At 52.5% G+C, this 25809-nt stretch overlaps 1 protein-coding gene across 2 annotated transcripts in view; it reads right to left on the bottom strand.

The window, feature by feature from the left end:
* Positions 1-25809, bottom strand: part of DPF2 (double PHD fingers 2) — an 89733-nt gene that overhangs the window by 51133 nt on the left and 12791 nt on the right. For both annotated transcript variants that reach the window (XM_075326691.1, XM_075326689.1), the window contains exons 3-5: positions 19404-19511; positions 5503-5663; positions 4017-4109 (exon numbers count right to left, since the gene is read on the bottom strand). In XM_075326691.1, coding sequence (XP_075182806.1) covers positions 4017-4109; positions 5503-5663; positions 19404-19511 — 362 coding nt within the window. The remainder of the gene's footprint in view (positions 1-4016; positions 4110-5502; positions 5664-19403; positions 19512-25809) is intronic.

Below are 25809 nucleotides of genomic sequence, written 5' to 3' on the forward strand. Positions count from 1 at the left end.
CCTCTTGAGAGGGTGCCTTTATAAGCAGGTCGTCTAGATACGGGATGACCGAGTGACCCTGCGAGTGCAGAACAGCTACTACTGCTGCCATGACCTTGGTGAAGACCCGGGGGGCTGTTGCCAGACCGAAAGGTAACGCTACGAACTGTAGGTGTTCGTCGTGTATGACGAAGCGTAGGAAACGCTGATGCTCTGGTGCGATCGGCACGTGGAGATACGCATCCTTGATATCTATTGATGCTAGAAAATCTCCTTGAGACATTGAGGCTATGACGGAGCGTAGGGATTCCATCCGGAACCTCCTGACTTTTACGTGTCTGTTGAGCAACTTTAGATCCAGGACGGGCCGATACGATCCGTCCTTTTTTGGGACCACAAACAGATTGGAGTAAAAACCGTGACCTTGTTCCTGAAGCGGGACGGAGGTCACCACTCCTTCCGCCTTTAGAGCGGCCACCGCCTGCAACAGAGCATCGGCTCGGTCTGGTGGTGGAGAAGTTCTGAAGAAACGAGTTGGCGGACGAGAACTGAACTCTATCCTGTACCCGTGAGACAGAATATCCCTCACCCAACGGTCTTTGACGTGTGACAGCCAGATGTCGCCAAAGTGGGAAAGCCTCCCACCGACCGCGGGTGTGGGAATCGGAGACCGCAAGTCAGGAGGACGCCGTCTTGGCAACGGTTCCTCCGGCTGTCCTTTTTGGGCGTGACTGAGACCTCCAAGAATCTGAGCGTCTCTGGTCCTTTTGAGTCTTTTTTGACGAGGCGAATTGGGACCTGCCCGGTCCTCGAAAGGACCGATAACCAGACTGACCCTTCCTCTGTTGGGGTTTGTTTTGTCTGTGTTGCGGTAAGGATGAGTCCTTACCCTTGGAGTGTTTGATGATTTCATCCAAACGCTCTCCAAACAATCGGTCACGAGAAAAAGGCAAATTGGTTAAGCACTTCTTGGAATGAGAATCTGCTTTCCAATGTCTCAACCACAGGGCCCTACGCAAAACAACGGAGTTGGCTGACGCCACTGCCGTGCGGCTTGTAGCGTCAAGAACAGCATTAATCGCGTACGACGCGAATGCCGCCATTTGCGAGGTCAATGGTGCGACCTGCGGGGCACATGCACGTGTGACGGAGTCAACTCGCGCAAGCCCGGCTGAGATAGCTTGGAGTGCCCATACGGCCGCAAAAGAAGGCGCTAATGACGCTCCAATCGCTTCATAGATGGATTTCAGCCAGAGCTCCATCTGCCTGTCAGTGGCATCTTTAAGTGCCGCTCCATCTTCAACTGCAACCAAGGATCTAGCTGCAAGCCTGGAAATTGGAGGATCCACTTTTGGACACTGGGTCCAACCCTTGACCACCTCAGGGGGAAAAGGATAGCGTGTATCTTTAAGCCGTTTAGGAAAACGCCTTTCAGGATAAGCGTGGGGTTTCTGGATTGCGTCTCTAAAGTCAGCGTGGTCCAGAAAAGTGCTTAAAGTACGCTTAGGGTATCTGAAATGGATTCTCTCGTGCTGCGAAGCTGACTCCTCCACAAGAGGAGCTGGTGGGGAAATATTTAACATCTTATTGATGTTAAATATAAGATCATTAACTATGGCGTCACCATCTGGTGTATCTAGATTGAGAGCGGTCCCAGGATCAGAATCCTGATCAGTTACGTCCGCCTCATCACCCATAGATTCATCTCGCTGGGATCCTGACCATTGAGATGAATGTGAAGGCCCGTCATAGCGAGCCCGCTTAGGCTGCCCGGGGCCATCGTCCGAGTCAGAGTCTTCACCCTGAGGTGTATATGCCCGTCCCGGAGCTTGGAGCTGAGGGGGACCAGGGGGCAATGATTGCACAGTGTCCGTGGCCTGAAGTACAGGCCTAGCTCGCAATGTGTCAAGAATTTGTGACATAGTGAGAGACATTCTGTCAGCAAAAGCTGCAAACTCAGTTCCTGTCACCTGGACAGCATTCACAGGTGGTACACCCTGGGTCACGTCCAGCAGAGGTCCCGACTGTGCAAGCGCCGCAGGGGCCGAGCACTGCGCACAATGGGGGTCCGTGGAGCCTGCCGGTAGAAAAGTCCCACAAGCGGTGCAGGAAGCATATAATGTCTGTGCCTTGGCACCCTTGCGTTTTACGGACGACATGTTGCTGGCTCTCTGCAATGTGAGAGAGTCTATAGCCAAAGGGCGACCAGCGCTATGCAATACAAAGTATTTGTAGAAACAAAATACTAAGAATAATACTGGCACAAGAGGGGGCTTACCGCCCGCTGAATAGCGGGTAAGAGGCTGCAGATTCCCTGTCTGGGTCTCCCCGGCTCCCCTCTGCAGCTCAGCGTGTCAGCAGGAATGGCTGCCGGCGTCTGTGGAGAGGGGCGGTCCGTGGGAGTTCCCAAACAAAAGTGCGGGAACAGTGTCCCCTCTGTGCCGATTGTGAGGGCTGGAGTATGTAAAAACGACTCCAGCCCTCAGCGCTGATGCACTGGCCAGCGTCCCGCCCCCTCCTGACTGGCAGGTCTGGGGGCGGGAACGAACGGAAGGAGGCCGCAAAAGCCGGGGACTCGAGTTATCAGCGCGGCCGCCGTAAAAGCGCGGGCCGCGCTGAAGTCCCCGGCGCACCACAAGTGTCAGCCGCGCCGCAGTCCCAGCGGCCGGCATGACCGTTCCTAGACGTGGCCAGCGTCCCGCCCCTCTCCTGACTGGCAGGTCCGGGGGCGGGAACGAACGGAAGCAGGCCGCAAAAGCCGGGGACTCGAGTTATCAGCGCGGCCGCCGTAAAAGCGCGGGCCGCGCTGAAGTCCCCGGCGCACCACAAGTGCCAGCCGCGCCGCAGTCCCAGCGGCCGGCGCGACCGTTTCCCACTAGTGTGCCTGCTTCAGCGAAGCTGAATGAGGCCTGGCACAAGCGCCGTAGCGCTGATGTCCCCCGGCGCACTACAACACCCAGCATGCTGCGGTGTGAGCGCCAAATGCACGGGGACACAGAGTACCTTGAGGAAGCAGGGCCATGTCCCTGATGTACTCCGCTCCATCCAGCATCTTCTCCAGGGGCTGTAGATGGAGCACGGTCTCAGTGCCTGGAGACCGGTAAATCCCACTTCACCCAGAGCCCTGTAAAAAGGGATGGGGAAGGAATCAGCATGTGGGCTCCTGCCGCCGTACCCGCAATGGGTACCTCAACCTTACAAACACCTCCGACATACAGTGGGGTGAGAAGGGAGCATGCTGGGGACACTATATGTGTCCTCTTTTCTTCCATCCGATATAGTCAGCAGCTGCTGCTGACTAAAAACAATGGAGCTATGCGTGCGTGTCTGACCTCCTTGCGCACAAAGCTAAAACTGAGGAATCTGTACTCCTACGGGAGGGTGTATAGCCAGAAGGGGAGGGGCCTTACACTTTTAAGTGTAGTTCTTTGTGCGGCCTCCAGAGGGCAGTAGCTATACACCCACTGTCTGGGTCTCCCAATTAGGAGCGAAAAAGAAAGACACCTTTATTATACTCACCTAGGGGGCGGTACGGTCCGATTGGCATCGATTCTCTCCGTTCTGGCGCCTCTATCTTGTGCGATCGCCGTCCTCCTTCTGAGACCAGTGTGGATGATGCATCCTATATCATCCAAACGGGACAGCACTGCGGTCTCGCGCACATTGATCTGCTTTTCTTGCGCCTGCACATTACAGTACTTTGATCTACTCTCAACAGGGCAGATCAAAGTGCGCCTGCGCAGAATTGCAATGCCGGCCTTTGTGAATGACGTAGGAAATGTCATCCACACTGGGCTGAGGAGGATGGTGATCGCAGCACAGAGGAGGCGCTGGACCCCCGAGCAGTGACACCCATCAGACCTGAACGAAACTTCAGAATTATAAAAGTGTTTTTTACGTTATACAGCACAGCCTGGGCTCTTATATACAGTATGTTGTATATAAAGGGCTCACTGGTGGGGCCACAGCTCATAAGGGGAAAAACCCGGTGACAGGTTCCCTTTAAGAAAATCTAAACACAATAAGCTATTTTTCACCTTCGCTTTGCCCTTTCCACGTCTTTTGGGTGTATCCTCTTCATAATCTTCATCATCCAGGTCATCTAAAAAATCATCAGGATCTAGGATACGCTAGGGGATTAATAATACAAAAAAAAACAAAAAAAAAAAACCAAAACAGTTTAGCCCATACCTGGTTCAGCTACAAGATACTTATTTGCTACTTATGAGCAGAAATGTAACAACATGCTGCATACACTCAGTATCCGGCTTACATGCATTACTTCGAGCTACATACCATGTTCCCCCTATGTATGATGCAAGGTCTCTGAAGTTTAGCAAATGTGATGTGCACTAAAAAAAAGGCTTCATTCTCAAATGCGCAAGTCATTTTGCAAGTGGTTTTATAGAGATCTCATGCAATACGGAGCTCCCATTAAACTGAAATAATGATTTACATCGTGTGGTAGGTTTAGCTTCAAAGGGTGGTAGCAGATGCATGCGAGATATAAAAGCCCTCCCAATTATCCGGTGTACAAAGCTACCGATACAGGGGCGATGTGTGTATCTGTAAGATATCTCAACCCGAGTGATCAGCTGAACGGTGTAAAAGCAAAAGACGTGTGGCTACTTCACAAAGTGAAACGACGCTTTGCTATGCATGATGGATTAACCACAAAGAGTAGAGAAGTATAACTTAAAAGGGAACCTGTCACCAGTTTTTTGCCCTATAAGCTGCGGCCACCACCAGGCTCTTATATACAGTGTTCTAACATGCTGTATATAAAAGAGCCCAGGCCACTGTCTAGAACATAAAAATCACTTTATAAAACGCACCTAAACTAGTCGCTGCAGTGGATGGGGGTCAGATAGGCGTCTTCGTCCTCTAGTGCCGGCGCCGCCTCTTTTGGCCATCTTTGTCGCTGCCTCTGTTGTCCTTCGGAAGCCGGGGTGCATGACGCGTGCGACATCATACACGTGCCGGCATTGAGGTCCTGTGCAGGCGCACTTTGATCCGCCCTGAGCAGGGCAGAACAAAGTATTGTAGTGCGCCTGCGCAGGACCGGCGAGTGTGTATGACGTAGACAGGCTTCAGAAGGAGGACAAAGATGGACGAAAGGAGGCGCCGGCACCGGACAACGGAGAAGCCCATCTGAGCCACATCCACCATAGCGACCGGTTTAGGTGAGTATTATGAAGTGTTTTTTATGTTCTACACAGCATGATAGAATGTGTATACAAGAGCCCAGTGGAGGTGGTGGCCGCAGCTTATAGGGCAAAAAACTGGTGACAGGTTCCCTTTAAGGAAGTGCATTTAATTTATGCATTAGGAATAAATCAGTAACCAGACATCATGATTAATACATGGAAGCCTAACATAGGAAACATGGACAAATAAGATAACTAATCACAGACACCGGTATTATGTTGCGCCTTGTGCCTCTAAGCTTCGCCGTCACCTCCCTGACTTTACCGTGATGACGCCGCGTGCTACGTAACGCTGCCTGCCGTTGTGGGCCTGTACCTTCCGTGCTCGGCTGGCAACAGGAGGGAATTCTGTGAGGCTGTCGTCGTCGCGAGGGTCAGGAATAATTCTCTTCTCAATAGGGTCTGATCTCAGCAGAGCTTCTAGGCTGCTGCCATCTTGTGGTATAAAGCCTTCTTTCTTCAACAGCTGCTCAGGGTCTAATTCGGGGGGGGGTAAAAAAAAAATTGCAACATATATTGTGTTTTTTTGTGATGTAATTTTATAATTTACCTATCTGGATACAATGATTAGCGACCTTTGAGTCAAATATGCCTTGACTATTTTAATCACGTCTAGCCAAGCGTTCCCTTGAATATTGATGCAGTAGCATTACCATCTGGTCCACAACATCGTCATGGCTGTATAATAATTATGGAAAACTCAGTGTGTGGAAACAAGATCAAACCCCCTCTACAGTTCCTTGTGTGTGCACCTTACATGGAGACCAATCTAGTTTCCACCGAGGCAAAAATTAGATTGCCGGGAGTCCACACGCCGCAGATACGAGTCCAGCGCCGCTCACCTCAACAAAAGAAATGGCGTCACTGGACAAACGCTTTAACAAATAGTCACAAATAAGGCTAGGGCTACACAGCAGCATGAAATCACAGTGCCACATCCCATCTAACAATTACCTACAGGGTCGTGTTGCGATCTGCAACGTCTTACAAAGAAGGGAATTTTGTTTACTTACCGTAAATTCCTTTTCGTCTAGCTCCTATTGGGAGACCCAGACAATTGGGTGTATAGCTTCTGCCTCCGGAGGCCACACAAAGTATTACACTTTAAAAAGTGTAACCCCTCCCCTCTGCCTATACACCCTCCCGTGGATCACGGGCTCCTCAGTTTTGGTGCAAAAGCAGGAAGGAGGAAACTTATAAATTGGTCTAAGGTAAATTCAATCCGAAGGATGTTCGGAGAACTGAAAACCATGAACCAAAAGAACAATTCAACATGAACAACATGTGTACACAAAAGAACAACCAGCCCGAAGGGCACAGGGGCGGGTGCTGGGTCTCCCAATAGGAGCTAGAAGAAAAGGAATTTACGGTAAGTAAACAAAATTCCCTTTTTCTTTGTCGCTCCATTGGGAGACCCAGACAATTGGGATGTCCAAAAGCAGTCCCTGGGTGGGTAAAAGAATACCTCAATAAAAAGAGCCGAAACGGCCCCCTTTTACAGGTGGGCAACCGCCGCCTGAAGGACTCGCCTACCTAGACTGGCGTCTGCCGAAGCATAGGTATGCACCTGATAGTGTTTCGTGAAAGTGTGCAGACTAGACCAGGTAGCTGCCTGACACACCTGCTGAGCCGTAGCCCGGTGCCGCAATGCCCAGGACGCACCCACGGCTCTGGTAGAATGGGCTTTCAGCCCTGAAGGAAGCGGAAGCCCAGAAGAACGGTAGGCTTCGAGAATCGGTTCCTTGATCCACCGAGCCAAGGTTGACTTGGAAGCCTGCGACCCCTTACGCTGGCCAGCGACAAGGACAAAGAGCGCATCTGAACGACGCAGGGGCGCCGTGCGAGACACGTAGAGTCGGAGTGCTCTCACCAGATCTAAGGAGTGCAAATCCTTTTCACATTGGTGAATTGGATTAGGGCAAAATGAAGGCAAGGCGATATCCTGATTGAGATGAAAAGGAGATACCACCTTAGGGAGAAAATCCGGGACCAGACGCAGAACCACCTTATCCTGGTGAAACACCAGGAAGGGGGCTTTGCATGACAGCGCTGCCAGCTCAGACACTCTCCGGAGTGATATAACTGCCACTAGAAAGGCCACCTTCTGCGAAAGACGTGATAAAGAGACATCACGCAGCGGTTCGAAAGGTGGTTTCTGAAGAGCCGTTAGCACCCTGTTAAGATCCCAGGGTTCCAGCGGACGCTTGTAAGGTGGGACTATGTGGCAAACTCCCAGCAGGAACGTGCGGACCTGCGGAAGCCTGGCTAGGCGCTTTTGAAAAAAATACGGAGAGCGCCGATACTTGGCCCTTGAGAGAGCCGAGTGACAAACCCTTGTCCATTCCGGATTGAAGGAATGAAAGAAAAGTGGGTAAGGCAAACGGCCATGGAGGAAAACCCTTATCAGAGCACCAGGATAAGAAGATTTGCCAAGACCTGTAATAGATCTTGGCGGACGTTGGTTTCCTGGCCTGTCTCATAGTGGCAATAACATCCTGAGATAACCCTGAAGACGCTAGGAGCCAGGACTCAATGGCCACACAGTCAGGTTGAGGGCCACAGAATTCAGATGGAAAAATGGGCCTTGTGACAGCAAGTCTGGGCGGTCTGGAAGCGCCCACGGTTGACCCACCGTGAGATGCCACAGATCCGGGTACCACGACCGCCTCGGCCAGTCTGGAGCGACGAGAATAGCGCGACGGCAGTCGGACCTGATCTTGCGTAACACTCTGGGCAGCATCGCCAGAGGAGGAAACACATAAGGCAGTCGAAACTGCGACCAATCCTGAACTAACGCGTCCGCCGCCAGAGCTCTGTGATCCTGAGACCGAGCCATGAATGCCGGGACTTTGTTGTTGTGCCGTGACGCCATGAGATCGACGTCCGGCGTTCCCCAGCGGCGACAGATCTCTCGAAACACTTCTGGGTGTAGAGACCATTCCCCCGCATCCATGCCCTGACGACTGAGAAAATCTGCTTCCCAGTTTTCTACGCCCGGGATGTGAACTGCGGAGATGGTGGAGGCTGTGGCTTCCACCCACTGCAGAATCCGCCGGACTTCCTGGAAGGCTTGACGACTGCGAGTGCCGCCTTGGTGGTTGATGTATGCGACGGCAGTGGCGTTGTCCGACTGGATGCGGATCTGCCTGCCCTCCAGCCACCGATGGAACGCCTTTAGGGCTAGATACACTTCCCTTATCTCCAGAACATTGATCTGAAGGGAAGACTATCGGAGTCCAGGTTCCCTGAGCCGTGTGGTGGAGAAAAACCGCTCCCCACCCTGACAGGCTCGCGTCCGTGGTGACCACAGCCCAGGTTGGGGGTAGGAAGGATTTTCCCTGCGATAGAGAATTGGGAAGGAGCCACCACTGAAGAGACGTCTTGGTTGCAAGGGAAAGAGAGACGTTCCTGTCGAGGGAAGCCGACCTCCTGTCCCATTTGCGGAGAATGTCCCATTGGAGTGGCCGCAGATGGAATTGCGCGAACGGCACTGCCTCCATCGCTGCCACCATCTTCCCCAGGAAGTGCATGAGGCGCCTTAAGGGGTGTGACTGACTCCGAAGAAGAGATTGCACCCCTGCCTGCAGAGAAAGCGGTTTGTCCCGCGGTAGCCTGACTACCGCTGACTGTGTATGAAACTCCATCCCGAGGTAAGTCAGTGATTGGGTCGGTGTCAACTTGGATTTCGGGAAGTTGATGATCCACCCGAACTGCTGGAGAGTCGCCAGAGCGACGGTAAGGCTGTGTTGACACGCCACCCGAGAAGGGGCCCTGACTAGGAGATCGTCTAAGTAGGGAATCACCGAGTGGCCCTGAGAGTGTAGGACCGCCACAACGGATGCCATGACTTTGGTGAAAACCCGTGGGGCTGTCGCCAGGCCGAAAGGCAATGCCACGAACTGAAGGTGTTCGTCCCCGATGGCGAAACGCAAGAAGCGTTGATGTTCGGGTGCGATCGGCACATGGAGATAAGCATCCTTGATGTCGATCGATGCTAGGAAGTCTCCTTGTGACATCGAGGCGATGACCGAGCGGAGAGATTCCATCCGAAACCGTCTGGTTCTCACATGTCTGTTGAGTAGTTTGAGGTCCAGAACGGGACGGAATGATCCGTCCTTTTTTGGCACCACGAACAAGTTGGAGTAAAAGCCGCGACCACGTTCCTGAAGGGGAAAGGGGATCACAACTCCTTCTGTCTTCAGAGCGTCCACTGCCTGAAAAAGTGCGTCGGCCTGAGCGGGGGGCGGAGAGGTTCTGAAGAAACGAGCCGCAGGACGAGAGCTGAACTCTATCCTGTAACCGTGAGACAGAATGTCTCTCACCCATCGGTCTTGAACATGTGGCCACCAGGCGTCGGAAAAGCGGGAGAGCCTGCCACCGACCGAGGATGCGGCTAGGGGATGCCGAGAGTCATGAGGAGGCCGCCTTGGAGGCAGTGCCTCCTGCGGCCTTTTGGGGGCGTGACTTGGACCGCCACACATAGGAGTTCCTCTAGCCTTTCTCCGGCCTGTTGGACTAAGAGGATTGGGGCTTGGCGGAGGGACGAAAGGACCGAAACCTCGATTGTATTTTCCGTTGCTGAGGTCTCTTAGGTTTGGCCTGGGGTAAGGACGAGTCCTTTCCCTTGGATTCCTTAATAATCTCATCCAATCGTTCGCCAAACAAGCGGTCGCCAGAAAACGGCAAACCTCTTGGATGCTGAGTCTGCCTTCCATTCGCGCAGCCACATGGCCCTGCGGACTGGAGGATCCACCTTGGGACATTGAGCCCAACCCTTAACTACTTCAGAGGGGAAGGGGTAACGCGTGTCAGTGAGGCGCTTAGTAAAGCGCTTGTCCGGGACCGCTCTGGGCTTCTGGACAGCATCTCTGAAGTTAGAGTGATCGAAAAACGCACTACGTGTATGTTTGGGGAACCGAAACTGGTGTTTCTCCTGCTGAGACGCCGACTCCACTACAGGAGGAGGCGGGGGAGAGAGATCCAACACCTGGTTGATGGACGAGATAAGATCATTCACTAAGGCGTCCCCTTCAGGTGTATCAAGGTTAAGGGCGACGTCAGGGTCAGAGCCCTGAGCTGCGACGTCCGCCTCGTCCTCCAGAGAGTCCTCAAGCTGGGAACCCGAGCAGCGTGAAGAAGTCGGGGAAGATTCCCAGCGAGCCCGCTTAGCCTGTCTAGGACTGTGGTCCGGGCAGGAGTCCTCCACGTGAGACCTAGGGCCCAACCTGGGAGCGCGCTGCGGCGCGGACCGAGAGGGGCCTGGAGGCGACGATCCCACAGGGGCCGGGGCCTGTGTAAGGACCGGTCTGGACTGCAAAGCTTCTAGCAGCTTGGCAGACCATTTGTCCATAGACTGAGCCATGGATTGTGAAAGTGACTCAGAGAGTTTCTCAGCAAAAACTGCAAACTCTGTCCCTGCCGCCTGGAAAGGGGGAGCAGGGGGGTCTACATGAGCCGAGGGGCCCACTAGTGACCGAGGCTCCGGCTGAGCAAGCGAAACAGGGGTCGAGCATTGCTCACAGTGAGGGTAGGTGGAACCTGCAGGTAACATAGCCCCACAAGAGGTACAGGCCGCAAAAAAACCCTGTGCCTTAACAGCTTTGCTCCTTGTGGACGACATGCTGTTGTCTCCTAGGAGAATGATCACTGAGGGTATATGGGCAAAAAAGGGGTATACAGCCCGACCGAACAGAAATATATATATAAATACGTATCTATTCCAGCACCCTAGGGGGACCAGCACCGGGTTTCAGCAGCTGCCGCAGCGTCCGGGAAGAAGGTGCGCTCCCTGCACAGTCCCCAATGGGGACACAGAGTACCTTAGAGTTGCAGGGCCCGGTGCCTGAGGTTGAATAGACTCCGGTCCGGCAGATTCCCACAGGGGCTGCGGAGGGAGCACGGTCCCAGTAAATGGATGACCGCTCAGGATCCCACTTCTCCCAGAGCCGCTAAGGGATGGTGAAGGAGACGGCATGAGGCTCCGGCCTTTGTACCCGCAATGGGTACCTCAACCTTAACAACACCGCCGACGTAGTGGGGTGAGAAGGAAACATGCCGGGGGCCCCGTGGGGGTCCTCTTTTCTTCCAACCGACATAACTAATATGAGAATGCATGAGTGGATGTGTGCCTCCTTCCACACACAGCATAAAACTGAGGAGCCCGTGATCCACGGGAGGGTGTATAGGCAGAGGGGAGGGGTTACACTTTTTAAAGTGTAATACTTTGTGTGGCCTCCGGAGGCAGAAGCTATACACCCAATTGTCTGGGTCTCCCAATGGAGCGACAAAGAAATTTGCACTTTTCAAATGTGTTGGAATTTCTGTCACAAGTTGCACACAACATACTTGCCATAGACTTCAATGCACATGACTTGGCCAATAAAAAAAAAAAAAAAAAAATCACACCTCTAAAATAATCATGTAACAGTAAGTGAGAGACAAGCTTCGGGCATTTTTTTGTCACTCGACTTTCCTGAATATTGCTGCACGACACATCAAGTGTGGCTCCAACCTTAGGCCTCCCTTCACACGTCCGTGAAAAACACGCACGTTTTTCACAGACGTGTCAAAGGTGCGTATTGTCCTCCATGTGCCGGTTTTATGGCACAACGTGTGTTCTCCGTGATAACACATGGAGAACGGGAACCTTCTGCTCACCGGTCCCTGGCGTTGCTGTCCGTGGTGCTGATCTACGGTCTCCAGTCCTGCCGACTCCCCGCTGCTACTGCTTGCGGCCCGCAGTGGAGTGAATATTCAATGAGCATAATGAGCGGGGGTGAGAAGCAGGTGACAGCAGCGGCAGAGACTGCAGTGCTGGAGAAGGGGAGCTTAGAATTTTTTTTTTTTTAACAAACGTGTGTTTTCTCCGGTGCGTGTTACACTGATCACATCCGTGCGGTCCGAGTGTGGGCCATGCGACACCCGTGATGCCGGAGAAAGAAGGGAATTTTGTTACTTACCGTAAATTCCTTTTCTTCTAGCTCCTATTGGGAGACCCAGACGATTGGGTGTATAGCACTGCCTCCGGAGGCCACACAAAGCAATTACACTAAAAAGTGTAAGGCCCCTCACCTTCTGGCTATACACCCCCAGTGGGATCACTGGCTCACCAGTTTTAGTGCAAAAGCAAGAAGGAGGAAAGCCAATAACTGGTTTAAACAAATTCACTCCGAGGAGCCCGTGATCCACAGGAGGGTGTATAGGCAGAGGGGAGGGGTTACACTTTTTAAAGTGTAATACTTTGTGTGGCCTCCGGAGGCAGAAGCTATACACCCAATTGTCTGGGTCTCCCAATGGAGCGACAAAGAAATTTGCACTTTTCAAATGTGTTGGAATTTCTGTCACAAGTTGCACACAACATACTTGCCATAGACTTCAATGCACATGACTTGGCCAATAAAAAAAAAAAAAAAAAAAATCACACCTCTAAAATAATCATGTAACAGTAAGTGAGAGACAAGCTTCGGGCATTTTTTTGTCACTCGACTTTCCTGAATATTGCTGCACGACACATCAAGTGTGGCTCCAACCTTAGGCCTCCCTTCACACGTCCGTGAAAAACACGCACGTTTTTCACAGACGTGTCAAAGGTGCGTATTGTCCTCCATGTGCCGGTTTTATGGCACAACGTGTGTTCTCCGTGATAACACATGGAGAACGGGAACTTTCTGCTCACCGGTCCCTGGCGTTGCTGTCCGTGGTGCTGATCTACGGTCTCCAGTCCTGCCGACTCCCCGCTGCTACTGCTTGCGGCCCGCAGTGGAGTGAATATTCAATGAGCATAATGAGCGGGGGTGAGAAGCAGGTGACAGCAGCGGCAGAGACTGCAGTGCTGGAGAAGGGGAGCATAGAATTTTTTTTTTTTTTAACAAACGTGTGTTTTCTCCGGTGCGTGTTACACTGATCACATCCGTGCGGTCCGAGTGTGGGCCATGCGACACCCGTGATGCCGGAGAAAGAAGGGAATTTTGTTACTTACCGTAAATTCCTCTTCTTCTAGCTCCTATTGGGAGACCCAGACGATTGGGTGTATAGCACTGCCTCCGGAGGCCACACAAAGCAATTACACTAAAAAGTGTAAGGCCCCTCCCCTTCTGGCTATACACCCCCAGTGGGATCACTGGCTCACCAGTTTTAGTGCAAAAGCAAGAAGGAGGAAAGCCAATAACTGGTTTAAACAAATTCACTCCGAAGTAACCTCGGAGAACTGAAAACCGTTCAACATGAACAACATGTGTACCCGAAAAACAACCAAAAATCCCGAAGGACAACAGGGCGGGTGCTGGGTCTCCCAATAGGAGCTAGAAGAAAAGGAATTTACGGTAAGTAACAAAATTCCCTTCTTCTTCGGCGCTCCATTGGGAGACCCAGACGATTGGGACGTCCAAAAGCTGTCCCTGGGTGGGTAAAGAATACCTCATGTTAGAGCTGCAAGACAGCCCTCCCCTATATGGAGGCAACTGCCGCCTGCAGGACTCTTCTACCTAGGCTGGCGTCCGCCGAAGCATAGGTATGCACCTGATAATGTTTGGTGAAAGTGTGCAGACTCGACCAGGTAGCTGCCTGGCACACCTGTTGAGCCGTAGCCTGGTGTCGCAATGCCCAGGACGCACCCACGGCTCTGGTAGAATGGGCCTTCAGCCCTGATGGAACCGGAAGCCCAGCAGAACGGTAGGCTTCAAGAATTGGTTCTTTGATCCATCGAGCCAGGGTGGCTTTGGAAGCCTGCGACCCTTTGCGCTTGCCAGCGACAAGGACAAAGAGTGCATCCGAGCGGCGCAGGGGCGCCGTGCGGGAAATGTAGATTCTGAGTGCTCTCACCAGATCTAACAAATGTAAATCCTTCTCATACCGATGAACTGCATGAGGACAAAACGAAGGCAAAGAGATATCCTGATTAAGCTGAAAAGAGGATACCACCTTCGGGAGAAACTCCTGAATGGGGCGCAGCACTACCTTGTCCTGGTGGAAGACCAGGAAGGGAGCCTTGCATGATAGCGCTGCCAGCTCAGACACTCTCCGAAGAGATGTGATCGCTACCAGAAAAACCACTTTCTGTGATAGTCTAGAAAGTGAAACCTCCCTCAGAGGCTCGAAGGGCGGCTTCTGGAGGGCAACTAGTACCCTGTTCAGATCCCATGGATCTAACGGCCGCTTGTACGGGGGTACGATATGGCAAACCCCCTGTAGGAACGTGCGCACCTTAGGAAGGCGTGCCAAACGCCTCTGAAAAAAGACGGATAGCGCCGAGACCTGACCTTTAAGGGAGCCGAGCGACAAACCTTTTTCTAACCCAGATTGCAGGAAAGAAAGAAAGGTAGACAATGCAAATGGCCAGGGAGACACTCCCTGAGCAGAGCACCAGGATAAGAATATCCTCCACGTTCTGTGGTAGATCTTAGCGGACGTGGGCTTCCTAGCCTGTCTCATGGTGGCAACGACCCCTTGAGATAATCCTGAAGACCCTAGGATCCAGGACTCAATGGCCACACAGTCAGGTTCAAGGCCGCAGAATTCCGATGGAAAAACGGCCCTTGGGACAGTAAGTCTGGTCGGTCTGGTAGTGCCCACGGTTGGCCGACCGTGAGCTGCCACAGATCCGGATACCACGCCCTCCTCGGCCAGTCTGGAGCGACGAGTATGACGCGGCTGCAATCGGATCTGATCTTGCGTAGCACTCTGGGCAAGAGTGCCAGAGGTGGAAACACATAAGGGAGCCGGAACTGCGACCAATCTTGCACTAGGGCGTCTGCCGCCAGCGCTCTTTGATCGCGAGACCGTGCCATGAAGGTTGGGACCTTGTTGTTGTGCCGGGACGCCATGAGGTCGACGTCCGGCCTTCCCCATCGGCGACAGATTTCCTGAAACGCGTCTGGGTGAAGGGACCATTCCCCTGCGTCCATGCCCTGGCGACTGAGGAAGTCTGCTTCCCAGTTTTCTACGCCGGGGATGTGAACTGCGGATATGGTGGAGGCCGTGGCTTCCACCCACATCAGAATCCGCCGGACTTCCTGGAAGGCTTGCCGACTGCGTGTCCCCCCTTGGTGGTTGATGTATGCCACCGCTGTGGAGTTGTCCGACTGAATTCGGATCTGCCTTCCTTCCAGCCACTGCTGGAAGGCTAGTAGGGCAAGATACACTGCTCTGATTTCCAGAACATTGATCTGAAGGGTGGACTCCTGCTGAGTCCACGTACCCTGAGCCCTGTGGTGGAGAAAAACTGCTCCCCACCCTGACAGACTCGCGTCTGTCGTGACCACCGCCCAAGACGGTGGTAGGAAGGATCTTCCCTGTGATAATGAGGTGGGAAGAAGCCACCACTGCAGAGAGTCCTTGGCCGTCTGGGAAAGGGAGACTTTCCTGTCCAGGGATTTTGACTTCCCGTCCCATTGGCGGAGAATGTCTAATTGAAGTGGGCGCAGATGAAACTGCGCAAACGGAACCGCCTCCATTGCCGCCACCATCTTCCCGAGGAAGTGCATGAGGCGTCTTAAGGAGTGCGACTGATCTTGAAGGAGAGCCTGCACCCCAGTCTGTAGAGACCGCTGCTTGTCCAGCGGAAGCTTCACTATCGCTGAGAGAGTATGAAACTCCATGCCAAGATACGTTAGTGACTGGGTCGGTGACAGATTTGACTTTGAGAAGTTGATGATCCACCCGAACGTCTGGAGAGTCTCCAGTGCAACTGTCAAGCTGAGTTGGCATGCCTCTTGAGAGGGTGCCTTGACCAGTAGATCGTCCAAGTAAGGGATCACAGAGTGTCCCTGAGAGTGCAAGACTGCTACCACTGCCGCCATGATCTTGGTGAACACCCGTGGGGCTGTCGCGAGACCAAATGGCAGAGCTACGAACTGAAGATGGTCGTCTCCTATCACGAAGCGTAGAAAGCGTTGGTGCTCTGTAGCAATCGGCACGTGGAGATAAGCATCCTTGATGTCTATTGATGCTAGGAAATCTCCTTGAGACATTGAGGCAATGACTGAGCGGAGGGATTCCATCCGGAACCGCCTGGCGTTCACATGCTTGTTGAGCAGTTTTAGGTCCAGAACAGGACGGAATGAGCCGTCCTTTTTTGGCACCACAAAGAGATTGGAGTAAAAACCTTGACCTTGTTCCTGAAGAGGAACAGGGACCACCACTCCATCTGCTCTTAGAGAAGTCACCGCCTGCAGAAGGGCATCTGCTCGGTCGGGATGTGGGGAAGTTCTGAAGAACCGAGGCGGAGGCCGAGAACTGAACTCTATCCTGTACCCGTGAGACAAAATGTCTGTTACCCACCGGTCTTTGACCTGTGGCAGCCAAATGTCGCAAAAGCGGGAGAGCCTGCCACCGACCGAGGATGCGGAGGGAGGCGGCCGAAAGTCATGAGGCAGCCGCCTTGGAAGCGGTACCTCCGGTTGCTTTCTTGGGGCGTGAGTGAGCCCGCCAGGAATCAGAGCTCCTTTGCTCTTTCTGAGTCCCTTTGGACGAGGAGAATTGGGGCTTGCCCGAGCCTCGAAAGGACCGAAACTTTGACTGCCACTTCCTCTGTGGAGGTTTGCTTGATCTGGGCTGGGGTAAGGAGGAGTCCTTACCTTTGGACTGTTTAATGATTTCCGCCAATTGCTCACCAAACAGTCTGTCTCCAGATAATGGCAAGCTGGTTAAACATTTTTTAGAAGCAGAATCTGCTTTCCATTCCTTTAACCACAAGGCTCTGCGCAAAACTACAGAGTTGGCAGAAGCCATTGAGGTACGGCTCGTAGAGTCCAGTACCGCATTGATAGCGTAGGTCGCAAACGCAGACATTTGCGTAGTTAGGGACGCCACTTGCGGCACTGCTGGACGTATGAGAGAGTCCACCTGTGCCAGACCAGCTGAAATAGCTTGGAGCGCCCACACGGCCGCGAATGCTGGAGCAAACGACGCGCCAATAGCTTCATAGACAGATTTCAACCAAAGGTCCATCTGTCTGTCATTGGCATCTTTAAGTGAAGCCCCATCCTCCACTGCAACTATGGATCTAGCTGCAAGCCTGGATATTGGAGGGTCCACTTTTGGACACTGGGTCCAGCGTTTGACCACGTCAGGGGGAAAAGGATAACGTGCATCCTTAAGGCGTTTAGAAAAACGCTTGTCCGGATAAGTATTGTGTTTCTGGATGGATTCTCTGAAGTCAGAGTGGTCCAGAAAAGTACTCAATTTACGCTTGGGATACAGGAAATGGAATTTCTCCTGCTGTGCAGCTGCCTCCTCTGCAGAAGGGGCTGGGGGAGAAATATCCAACAGCCTATTGATGGCCGCTATAAGGTCATTTACCATGGCGTCACCATCTGGCGTATCCAAATTGAGTGCGGCGTCAGGACAAGACTCCTGATCACCCACCTCTGAACCATCATATAGGGACCTTTCTCGCTGAGACCCTGATCCGCGTGATGACGTGGAGGGTCTCTCCCAGCGAGCTCGCTTAGGCGGACTGGGACTGTCATCGGAGTCAGAGCCCTCAGCCTGTGATGCCTGGGACCCCCTTGAAGTACGGATTAGTTCCAACTGAGGGGGACCGGGGAACATAGACGCAGCAGTGTCTATGGTCTGAGCAACTGGCCTGGACTGCAAGGTCTCCAGGATTTTTGTCATAGTCACAGCCATTTTATCAGCAAAGACTGCAAATTCTGTCCCCGTCACCGGGGCAGGGTTCACAGGCGTCTCTGCCTGGGCTACCACCACAATAGGCTCTGGCTGACGAAGTGCCACTGGGACTGAACATTGCACACAATGAGAGTCGTTGGAGCCTGCTGGTAGATTAGCCCCACATGCTGTACAAGCCGTGTATACAGCCCGTGCCTTGGCACCCTTGCGTTTTGCGGATGACATGCTGTTGTCTCCTCAAAGCAATATAGGGTGTACAGCCAAGAAGCGACCTTACAGTGCAGTATATAAATATATCTGGTACAGCGAAAAATATAACACTGTGGCACTAGTGGGGCCGCACGTATGTGCTGCTTACCGCCCGCTTAGCGCGGGTGTGTGGTCGCCAGAAACCCCTAGCCTGGGTCCCCCAGAGCCTGCGTCCGTTCTCCAGCCAGACTGCATGTGTATAATGGCTGCCGGCGTCCTGGGGAGCTGCAAGCCTGGGGGCGGGCCTAGGGCGTGCACAGAGAAAAAGCGCGAAGCCTGTGTCCTACTGTGCTCAGTGAGAGGGCTGGAGCATGTAAATCGTGCTCCAGCCCTCGGCGCTGCCGATTGAACAACGTCTCTCCCCTACCCTGATTGACAGGGTGGGGGGCGTTAACGAAGCGGAGCTAGGCCGCAGAAGACCGGGGACTAAAGTTAGAAGCGCCGCCGCCGTAAAAGTGCGGTCGGCGCGTCCCCGGCGCACTACAAGTCGCAGCTGCGCCGCCGCTCCAGGGGCGGTCGGCGCGGCGATCCACACACATAAAGTCCCCCAGTAATCTACGGGGACTATAAGCCCAGCGCACAGCGCTACAGTCCCCGGCGCACTAGCACACCCAGCAAGCCTGGGGTGTGCGTGGCCTGCCATACGGGGACACAGAGTACCTGAAAGTTGCAGGGCCTTGTCCCTGAACGGCACTCCCGCTCCACATCCAGCAGGTTCTATGGGTCTGTGGATGGAGCCCGGCCTCAGGGCTTGGTGGCCGGTAAGATCCCACTTCCTCAGAGCCCCTCAGGGGGATGGGGAAGGAAAACAGCATGAGGGCTCCAGCCTCCGTACCCGCAATGGGTACCTCAACCTTACAAACCACAAGTGGGGTAAGAAGGGAGCATGCTGGGGGCCCCATATGGGCCCTCTTTTCTTCCATCCGATATAGTCAGCAGCTACTGCTGACTAAACAGTGGAGCTATGCGTGGATGTCTGACCTCCTTCGCACAAAGCAGAAAACTGGTGAGCCAGTGATCCCACTGGGGGTGTATAGCCAGAAGGGGAGGGGCCTTACACTTTTTAGTGTAATTGCTTTGTGTGGCCTCCGGAGGCAGTGCTATACACCCAATCGTCTGGGTCTCCCAATGGAGCGCCGAAGAAAACAGACATGTCTACGTGTGTAGCACACGGTCCATTGCAAAACATGAACGTGCGCGTAGACCCATTGATTTTAAAGGGTCTACGTGTGCCCATGTCTCCGGCACGTGAGGAAACGGACCAAACACGTACCGGAGACAAGGACGTGTGAAGGAGGCCTAAAGCAGAGTCACAAATTGTATTCTGAAAAGAAAAATTACCTGGCTTTATAGAGGGGAAAGAAAGCCTGGGGTCTTCAGGAGGGTGCGACCTCCGTTTTTTGCGCCAGCGGCGGGATGGATATGTGTATAGCTGTCCTGGTGCTGAACCTAGAAACAAAATGTAACAGATCAAGACTTCATATAACTATCAAGCAAAACTGAGCAAAGAACTAGCCACTCAGCAAGTGTACATTTCTGTCAGCATCCACATCAGATGCAGCAAAACGTTCTGTACATTGTGAGTCACTTTAAAAAGGAACCTGTCACCAGGTTTTCCCAATATAAACTAAAGCCACCACCTCTTTAAAGGGAACCTGTCACCTACTCACCTGCGGGACGGTCTGATATGATCCGGTCCAATTGGGCGTCGCTATTCAGGTCTGGCGCCTCCTCTATCCTTGCTGTTCTCAGGTCTGGCGCCTCCTCTATCCTTGCTGTTCTCAGGTCTGGCGCCTCCTCTATCCTTGCTGTTCTCAGGTCTGGCGCCTCCTCTATCCTTGCTGTTCTCAAGTCTGGCGCCTCCTCTATCCTTGCTGTTCTCAAGTCTGGCGCCTCCTCTATCCTTGCTGTTCTCAGGTCTGGCGCCTCCTCTATCCTTGCTGTTCTCAGGTCTGGCGCCTCCTCTATCCTTGCTGTTCTCAGGTCTGGCGCCTCCTCTATCCTTGCTGTTCTCAGGTCTGGCGCCTCCTCTATCCTTGCTGTTCTCAGGTCTGGCGCCTCCTCTATCCTTGCTGTTCTCAGGTCTGGCGCCTCCTCTATCCTTGCTGTTCTCAGGTCTGGCGCCTCCTCTATCCTTGCTGTTCTCAGGCCCCACTTAGCAAATGGCACAGGAGAAGTACAGGTTCCCTTTAAATTACGCTAGAGTCACAGAGAACATTAGATGGGGACGCCATGACAATGTGATGTGACTAATCAAGGTGTTACTATATTAACTACCAATTAATATAATCAATAATACACACAGCTACCAATGTTTCTCTGCTACAATTTAAAGGGGTATGTACCAAGTATGGAGGTTATCTCCTATTTATAGGATAGGGAGTTACTTCCTGATCTCTGGGGTCCGACCACTAGTACTCCTACTTAAGCCTTTAATAGGGACACAATATATTTGGACAGAAGAGAAACATAGATCAGCAATCACATTAAGCAAGAGTATTCCTAGCTGCTGGATTTTTCTTTCAAAAAAATTTTTATAGCGGCTTTTCTGCTCAGATTTTTGTAAACATGGCAAAAAAAGACCCCCTAAAATTAGCCAAATGCTGTATAAAGCCACCTCCACATACTCCTGGAGGTGGAGTAGTTTGAAGTCATTTTCTTTCCTTCTGACCAATATATGGGCGGCAGGGTGGCTCAGTGGTTAGCAGTGCAGCCTTGCAGCGCTGGGGTCCTGGGCTCGAATCCCACCAAGGACACCATCTGTAAGGAGTTTATACATTCTCCCCGTGTTTGTGGGGGTTTCCTCCGGTTTCCTCCCACACTCCAAAGACATACAGATAGGGAAATTAGATTGTGAGCCCCAATGGGGACAGTGTTCCTGATGTATGTAAAGCGCTGTGGAATTAATAGCGCTATATAAAAATAAAAGATTTATTTTTAATTTATACATAGCTCAAAATAGGGTGTAAATCTGAAAATTATGAGACTACAGGATTAAACTACACAAAATTTACACAGTGTCTTAATAGAGAAAATCTGCATAGAAGCTGTAGGAAAAGAAAGAAGGGAATTTTGTTTACTTACCGTAAATTCCTTTTCTTCTAGCTCTAATTGGGAGACCCAGACAATTGGGTGTATAGCTACTGCCTCCGGAGGCCACACAAAGCACTACACTTAAAAGTGTAAAGCCCCTCCCCTTCTGCCTATACACCCCCCGTGGGATCACGGGCTCCTCAGTTTTAGTGCAAAAGCAAGAAGGAGGAAAGCCAATAACTGGTTTAAAAACAAATTCGATCCGAAGAAACATCGGAGAACTGAAACCATTCAACATGAACAACATGTGTACCCGAAAAAACAAAAATCCCTAAGAAAACAGGGCGGGTGCTGGGTCTCCCAATTGGAGCTAGAAGAAAAGGAATTTACGGTAAGTAAACAAAATTCCCTTCTTCTTTGTCGCTCCTAATTGGGAGACCCAGATAATTGGTGACCAGCGACAAGGACAAAGAGTGCATCCGAGCGGCGCAGAGGCGCCGTGCGGGAAATATAGATTCTGAGTGCTCTCACCAGATCCAACAAATGCAAATCCTTTTCACATTGATGAACTGAATGAGGACACAAAGAAGGTAAGACGATATCCTGATTGAGATGAAAGGGGGATACCACCTTAGGGAGAAACTCCGGAATCGGGCGCAGAACCACCTTGTCCTGGTGAAACACCAGGAAGGGAGATTTGCATGACAGCGCTGCTAGCTCGGACACTCTCCGAAGAGATGTGACCGCTACTAGAAAGGCCACTTTCTGTGAAAGGCGAGAAAGGGAAACATCCCTCATAGGCTCGAAAGGCGGCTTCTGGAGAGCAATTAGAACCCTGTTCAGATCCCAGGGCTCTAACGGCCGCTTGTAAGGAGGGACGATATGACAAACCCCTTGCAGGAACGTGCGTACCTGAGGAAGTCGTGCTAGGCGTTTCTGAAAAAATACAGATAGCGCTGAGACTTGTCCTTTAAGGGAGCCTAGCGACAAACCTTTTTCCAAACCGGATTGCAGGAAGGAAAGAAGAGTAGGCAATGCAAATGGCCAGGGAGAAACTCCCTGAGCAGAGCACCAAGATAAGAATATCTTCCACGTTCTGTGGTAGATCTTGGCGGAGGATGGTTTTCTAGCCTGTCTCATGGTGGCAATGACCTCTTGAGATAATCCTGAAGACGCTAGGATCCAGGACTCAATGGCCACACAGTCAGGTTCAGGGCTGCAGAATTCCGATGGAAAAACGGCCCTTGGGACAACAAGTCTGGTCGGTCTGGTAGTGCCCACAGTTGGCCTACCGTGAGGTGCCACAGATCCGGGTACCACGACCTCCTCGGCCAGTCTGGAGCGACGAGGATGGCGCGGCGGCAGTCGGACCTGATCTTGCGCAGCACTCTGGGCAACAGTGCCAGAGGTGGGAACACATAAGGTAGCCGGAACTGCGACCAATCTTGAACTAAGGCGTCCGCCGCCAGAGCTCGGTGATCGCGAGACCGTGCCATGAAAGCCGGGACCTTGTTGTTGTGCCGGGACGCCATTAGGTCGACGTCCGGCATCCCCCAGCGGCGACAGATCTCCTGAAACACGTCCGGGTGAAGAGACCATTCCCCTGCGTCCATACCCTGGCGACTGAGGAAGTCTGCTTCCCAGTTTTCCACGCCTGGGATGTGAACTGCGGATATGGTGGATGCCATGTCTTCCACCCACGTCAGAATCCGCCGGACTTCCTGGAAGGCTTGCCGACTGCGTGTTCCTCCTTGGTGGTTGATGTATGCCACCGCTGTGGAGTTGTCCGACTGAATTCGGATCTGCTTGCCTTCCAGCCACTGCTGGAAGGCTTGTAGGGCAAGATACACTGCTCTGATTTCCAGAACATTGATCTGAAGGGTGGACTCTTGCTGAGTCCACGTACCTTGAGCCCTGTGGTGGAGAAAAACTGCTCCCCACCCTGAAAGACTCGCGTCTGTCGTAACCACCGCCCAGGATGGGGGTAGAAAGGACTTTCCTTTTGACAATGAGGTGGGAAGAAGCCACCACCGAAGAGATTCCTTGGCTGCCTGAGAAAGGGAGACGTTCCTGTCGAGGGACGTCGACTTCCCGTCCCATTGGCGGAGAATGTCCCATTGTAGTGGACGCAGATGAAACTGCGCGAAAGGGACTGCCTCCATTGTTGCTACCATCTTCCCTAGGAAGTGCATGAGGCGTCTCAAGGGGTGTGACTGGCCTTGAAGGAGAGATTGCACCCCTGTCTGTAGTGAACGCTGTTTGTCCAGCGGAAGCTTCACTATCGCTGAGAGAGTATGAAACTCCATGCCAAGGTAAGTTAGCGATTGGGTCGGGGTCAGATTTGACTTTGAAAAGTTGATGATCCACCCGAAACTCTGGAGAGTCTCCAGCGCAACGTTCAGGCTGTGTTGGCATGCCTCTTGAGAGGGTGCCTTGACCAGTGGATCGTCCAAATACGGGATCACAGAGTGACCTTGAGAGTGCAGGACTGCTACTACTGCTGCCATGACCTTGGTGAAGACCCGTGGGGCTGTCGCCAGCCCGAAAGGCAGAGCTACGAACTGAAGGTGTTCGTCTCCTATAACGAAGCGTAGAAAACGCTGGTGCTCTGGAGCAATCGGCACGTGGAGATAAGCATCCTTGATGTCTATTGATGCTAGGAAATCTCCTTGAGACATTGAGGCGATGACGGAACGGAGGGATTCCATCCGGAACCGCCTGGTTTTCACGTGCTTGTTGAGCAGTTTTAGATCCAGAACGGGACGGAAAGACCCGTCCTTTTTTGGCACCACAAACAAATTGGAGTAAAAACCGTGACCTTGCTCCTGAAGAGGAACAGGGGTCACCACTCCTTCTGCCTTTAGAGTGCACACCGCTTGCAGAAGAGCATCGGCTCGGTCGGGAGGTGGAGAAGTTCTGAAGAATCGAGTTGGAGGACGAGAACTGAACTCTATCCTGTACCCGTGAGATAGAATGTCTCTCACCCAACGGTCTTTGACCTGTGGCAGCCAAATGTCGCCAAAGCGGGAGAGCCTGCCACCGACCGAGGATGCGGAGAGAAGAGGCCGAAAGTCATGAGGAAGCCGCCTTGGTAGCGGGTCTTCTGGCTGTCTTTTTTGGGCGTGACTGAGCCCGCCAAGAATCTGAGCTCCTCTGATCCTTTTGAGTCCTTTTGGACGAGGAGAATTGGGACCTGCCCGAGCCTCGAAAGGACCGAAACCCCGACTGTCCCCTCCTCTGTTGGGGTTTGTTTTGTCTGGGCTGAGGTAAGGATGAATCCTTACCCTTTGACTGTTTAATGATTTCATCCAAACGCTCACCAAACAGTCTGACACCAGATAATGGCAAACTGGTTAAGCACTTTTTGGAAGCAGAATCTGCCTTCCATTCCCTTAACCACAAGGCTCTGCGTAAAACCACGGAGTTGGCGGACGCCACTGCTGTACGGCTCGTAGAGTCCAGGACAGCATTAATCGCGTAAGACGCAAATGCAGACATTTGAGAGGTTAAGGATGCCACCTGCGGAACAGATGTACGTGTGACCGTGTCAATCTGTGTAAGACCAGCTGAAATAGCTTGGAGTGCCCATACGGCTGCGAATGCTGGAGCAAACGACGCGCCGATAGCTTCATAGATGGATTTCAACCAGAGCTCCATCTGTCTGTCAGTGGCATCTTTAAGTGCAGCCCCATCTTCCACTGCAACTATGGATCTAGCCGCAAGCCTGGAGATTGGGGGATCCACCTTGGGACACTGGGTCCAGCCCTTGACCACGTCAGGGGGAAAGGGATAACGTGTATCCTTAAGACGTTTGGAAAAACGCTTATCCGGATAAGCGTGGTGTTTCTGGACTGCCTCTCTAAAGTCAGAGTGGTCCAGAAAAGTACTTAATTTACGCTTGGGATACCTGAAATGGAATTTCTCCTGCTGTGAAGCTGCCTCCTCCACTGGAGGAGCTGGGGGAGAAATATCCAACATTCTATTGATGGACGCTATAAGATCATTCACTATGGCGTCACCATCAGGAGTATCCAGATTGAGAGCGGTCTCAGGATCAGAATCCTGATCAGCTACCTCCGCCTCATCATACAGAGAGTCCTCCTGCTGGGACCCTGACCAGTGTGATGAAGTCGAGGGTCGCTCATAGCGAGCTCGCTTAGGCTGTCTGGGACTGTCGTCCGTGTCAGAGCCTTCACCCTGGGATGCATGGGACACCCCCGGAGCCCGGAGCTGTTCCAACTGAGGGGGACCAGGGAGCAATGATTCAACAGTGCCCATGGTCTGAGTTACTGGTCTAGACTGCAAAGTTTCTAGAATTTTAGTCATAGTCACAGACAATCTATCAGCGAAAACTGCAAACTCCGTCCCCGTCACCTGGACAGTATTCACAGGTGGTTCTCCCTGGGTCACCTCTAGCAGAGGCCCCGGCCGAGCAAGTGCCACAGGGGCCGAGCACTGCACACAATGGGGGTCAGAGGAACCTGCCGGTAGAGTAGCCTCACATGCGGTACAAGCAGCATAGAAAGCCTGTGCCTTGGCACCCTTGCTTTTTGCGGATGACATGCTGTTGTCTCCTCTGAGCAATCTAGGAGGGTATATAGCCAAGAATCACCAGCGACCGTACAGTGCAATGTATAGCATGTAAGCATGAAAATACAAATGTACACTTCGGCACTAGTGGGGTCAGCACCAGAGGTGCCGCTTACCGCCCGCT

Source organism: Anomaloglossus baeobatrachus, chromosome 10, assembly GCF_048569485.1.
Source record: "Anomaloglossus baeobatrachus isolate aAnoBae1 chromosome 10, aAnoBae1.hap1, whole genome shotgun sequence".
NCBI classification, from domain to species: Eukaryota; Metazoa; Chordata; class Amphibia; order Anura; family Aromobatidae; genus Anomaloglossus; species Anomaloglossus baeobatrachus.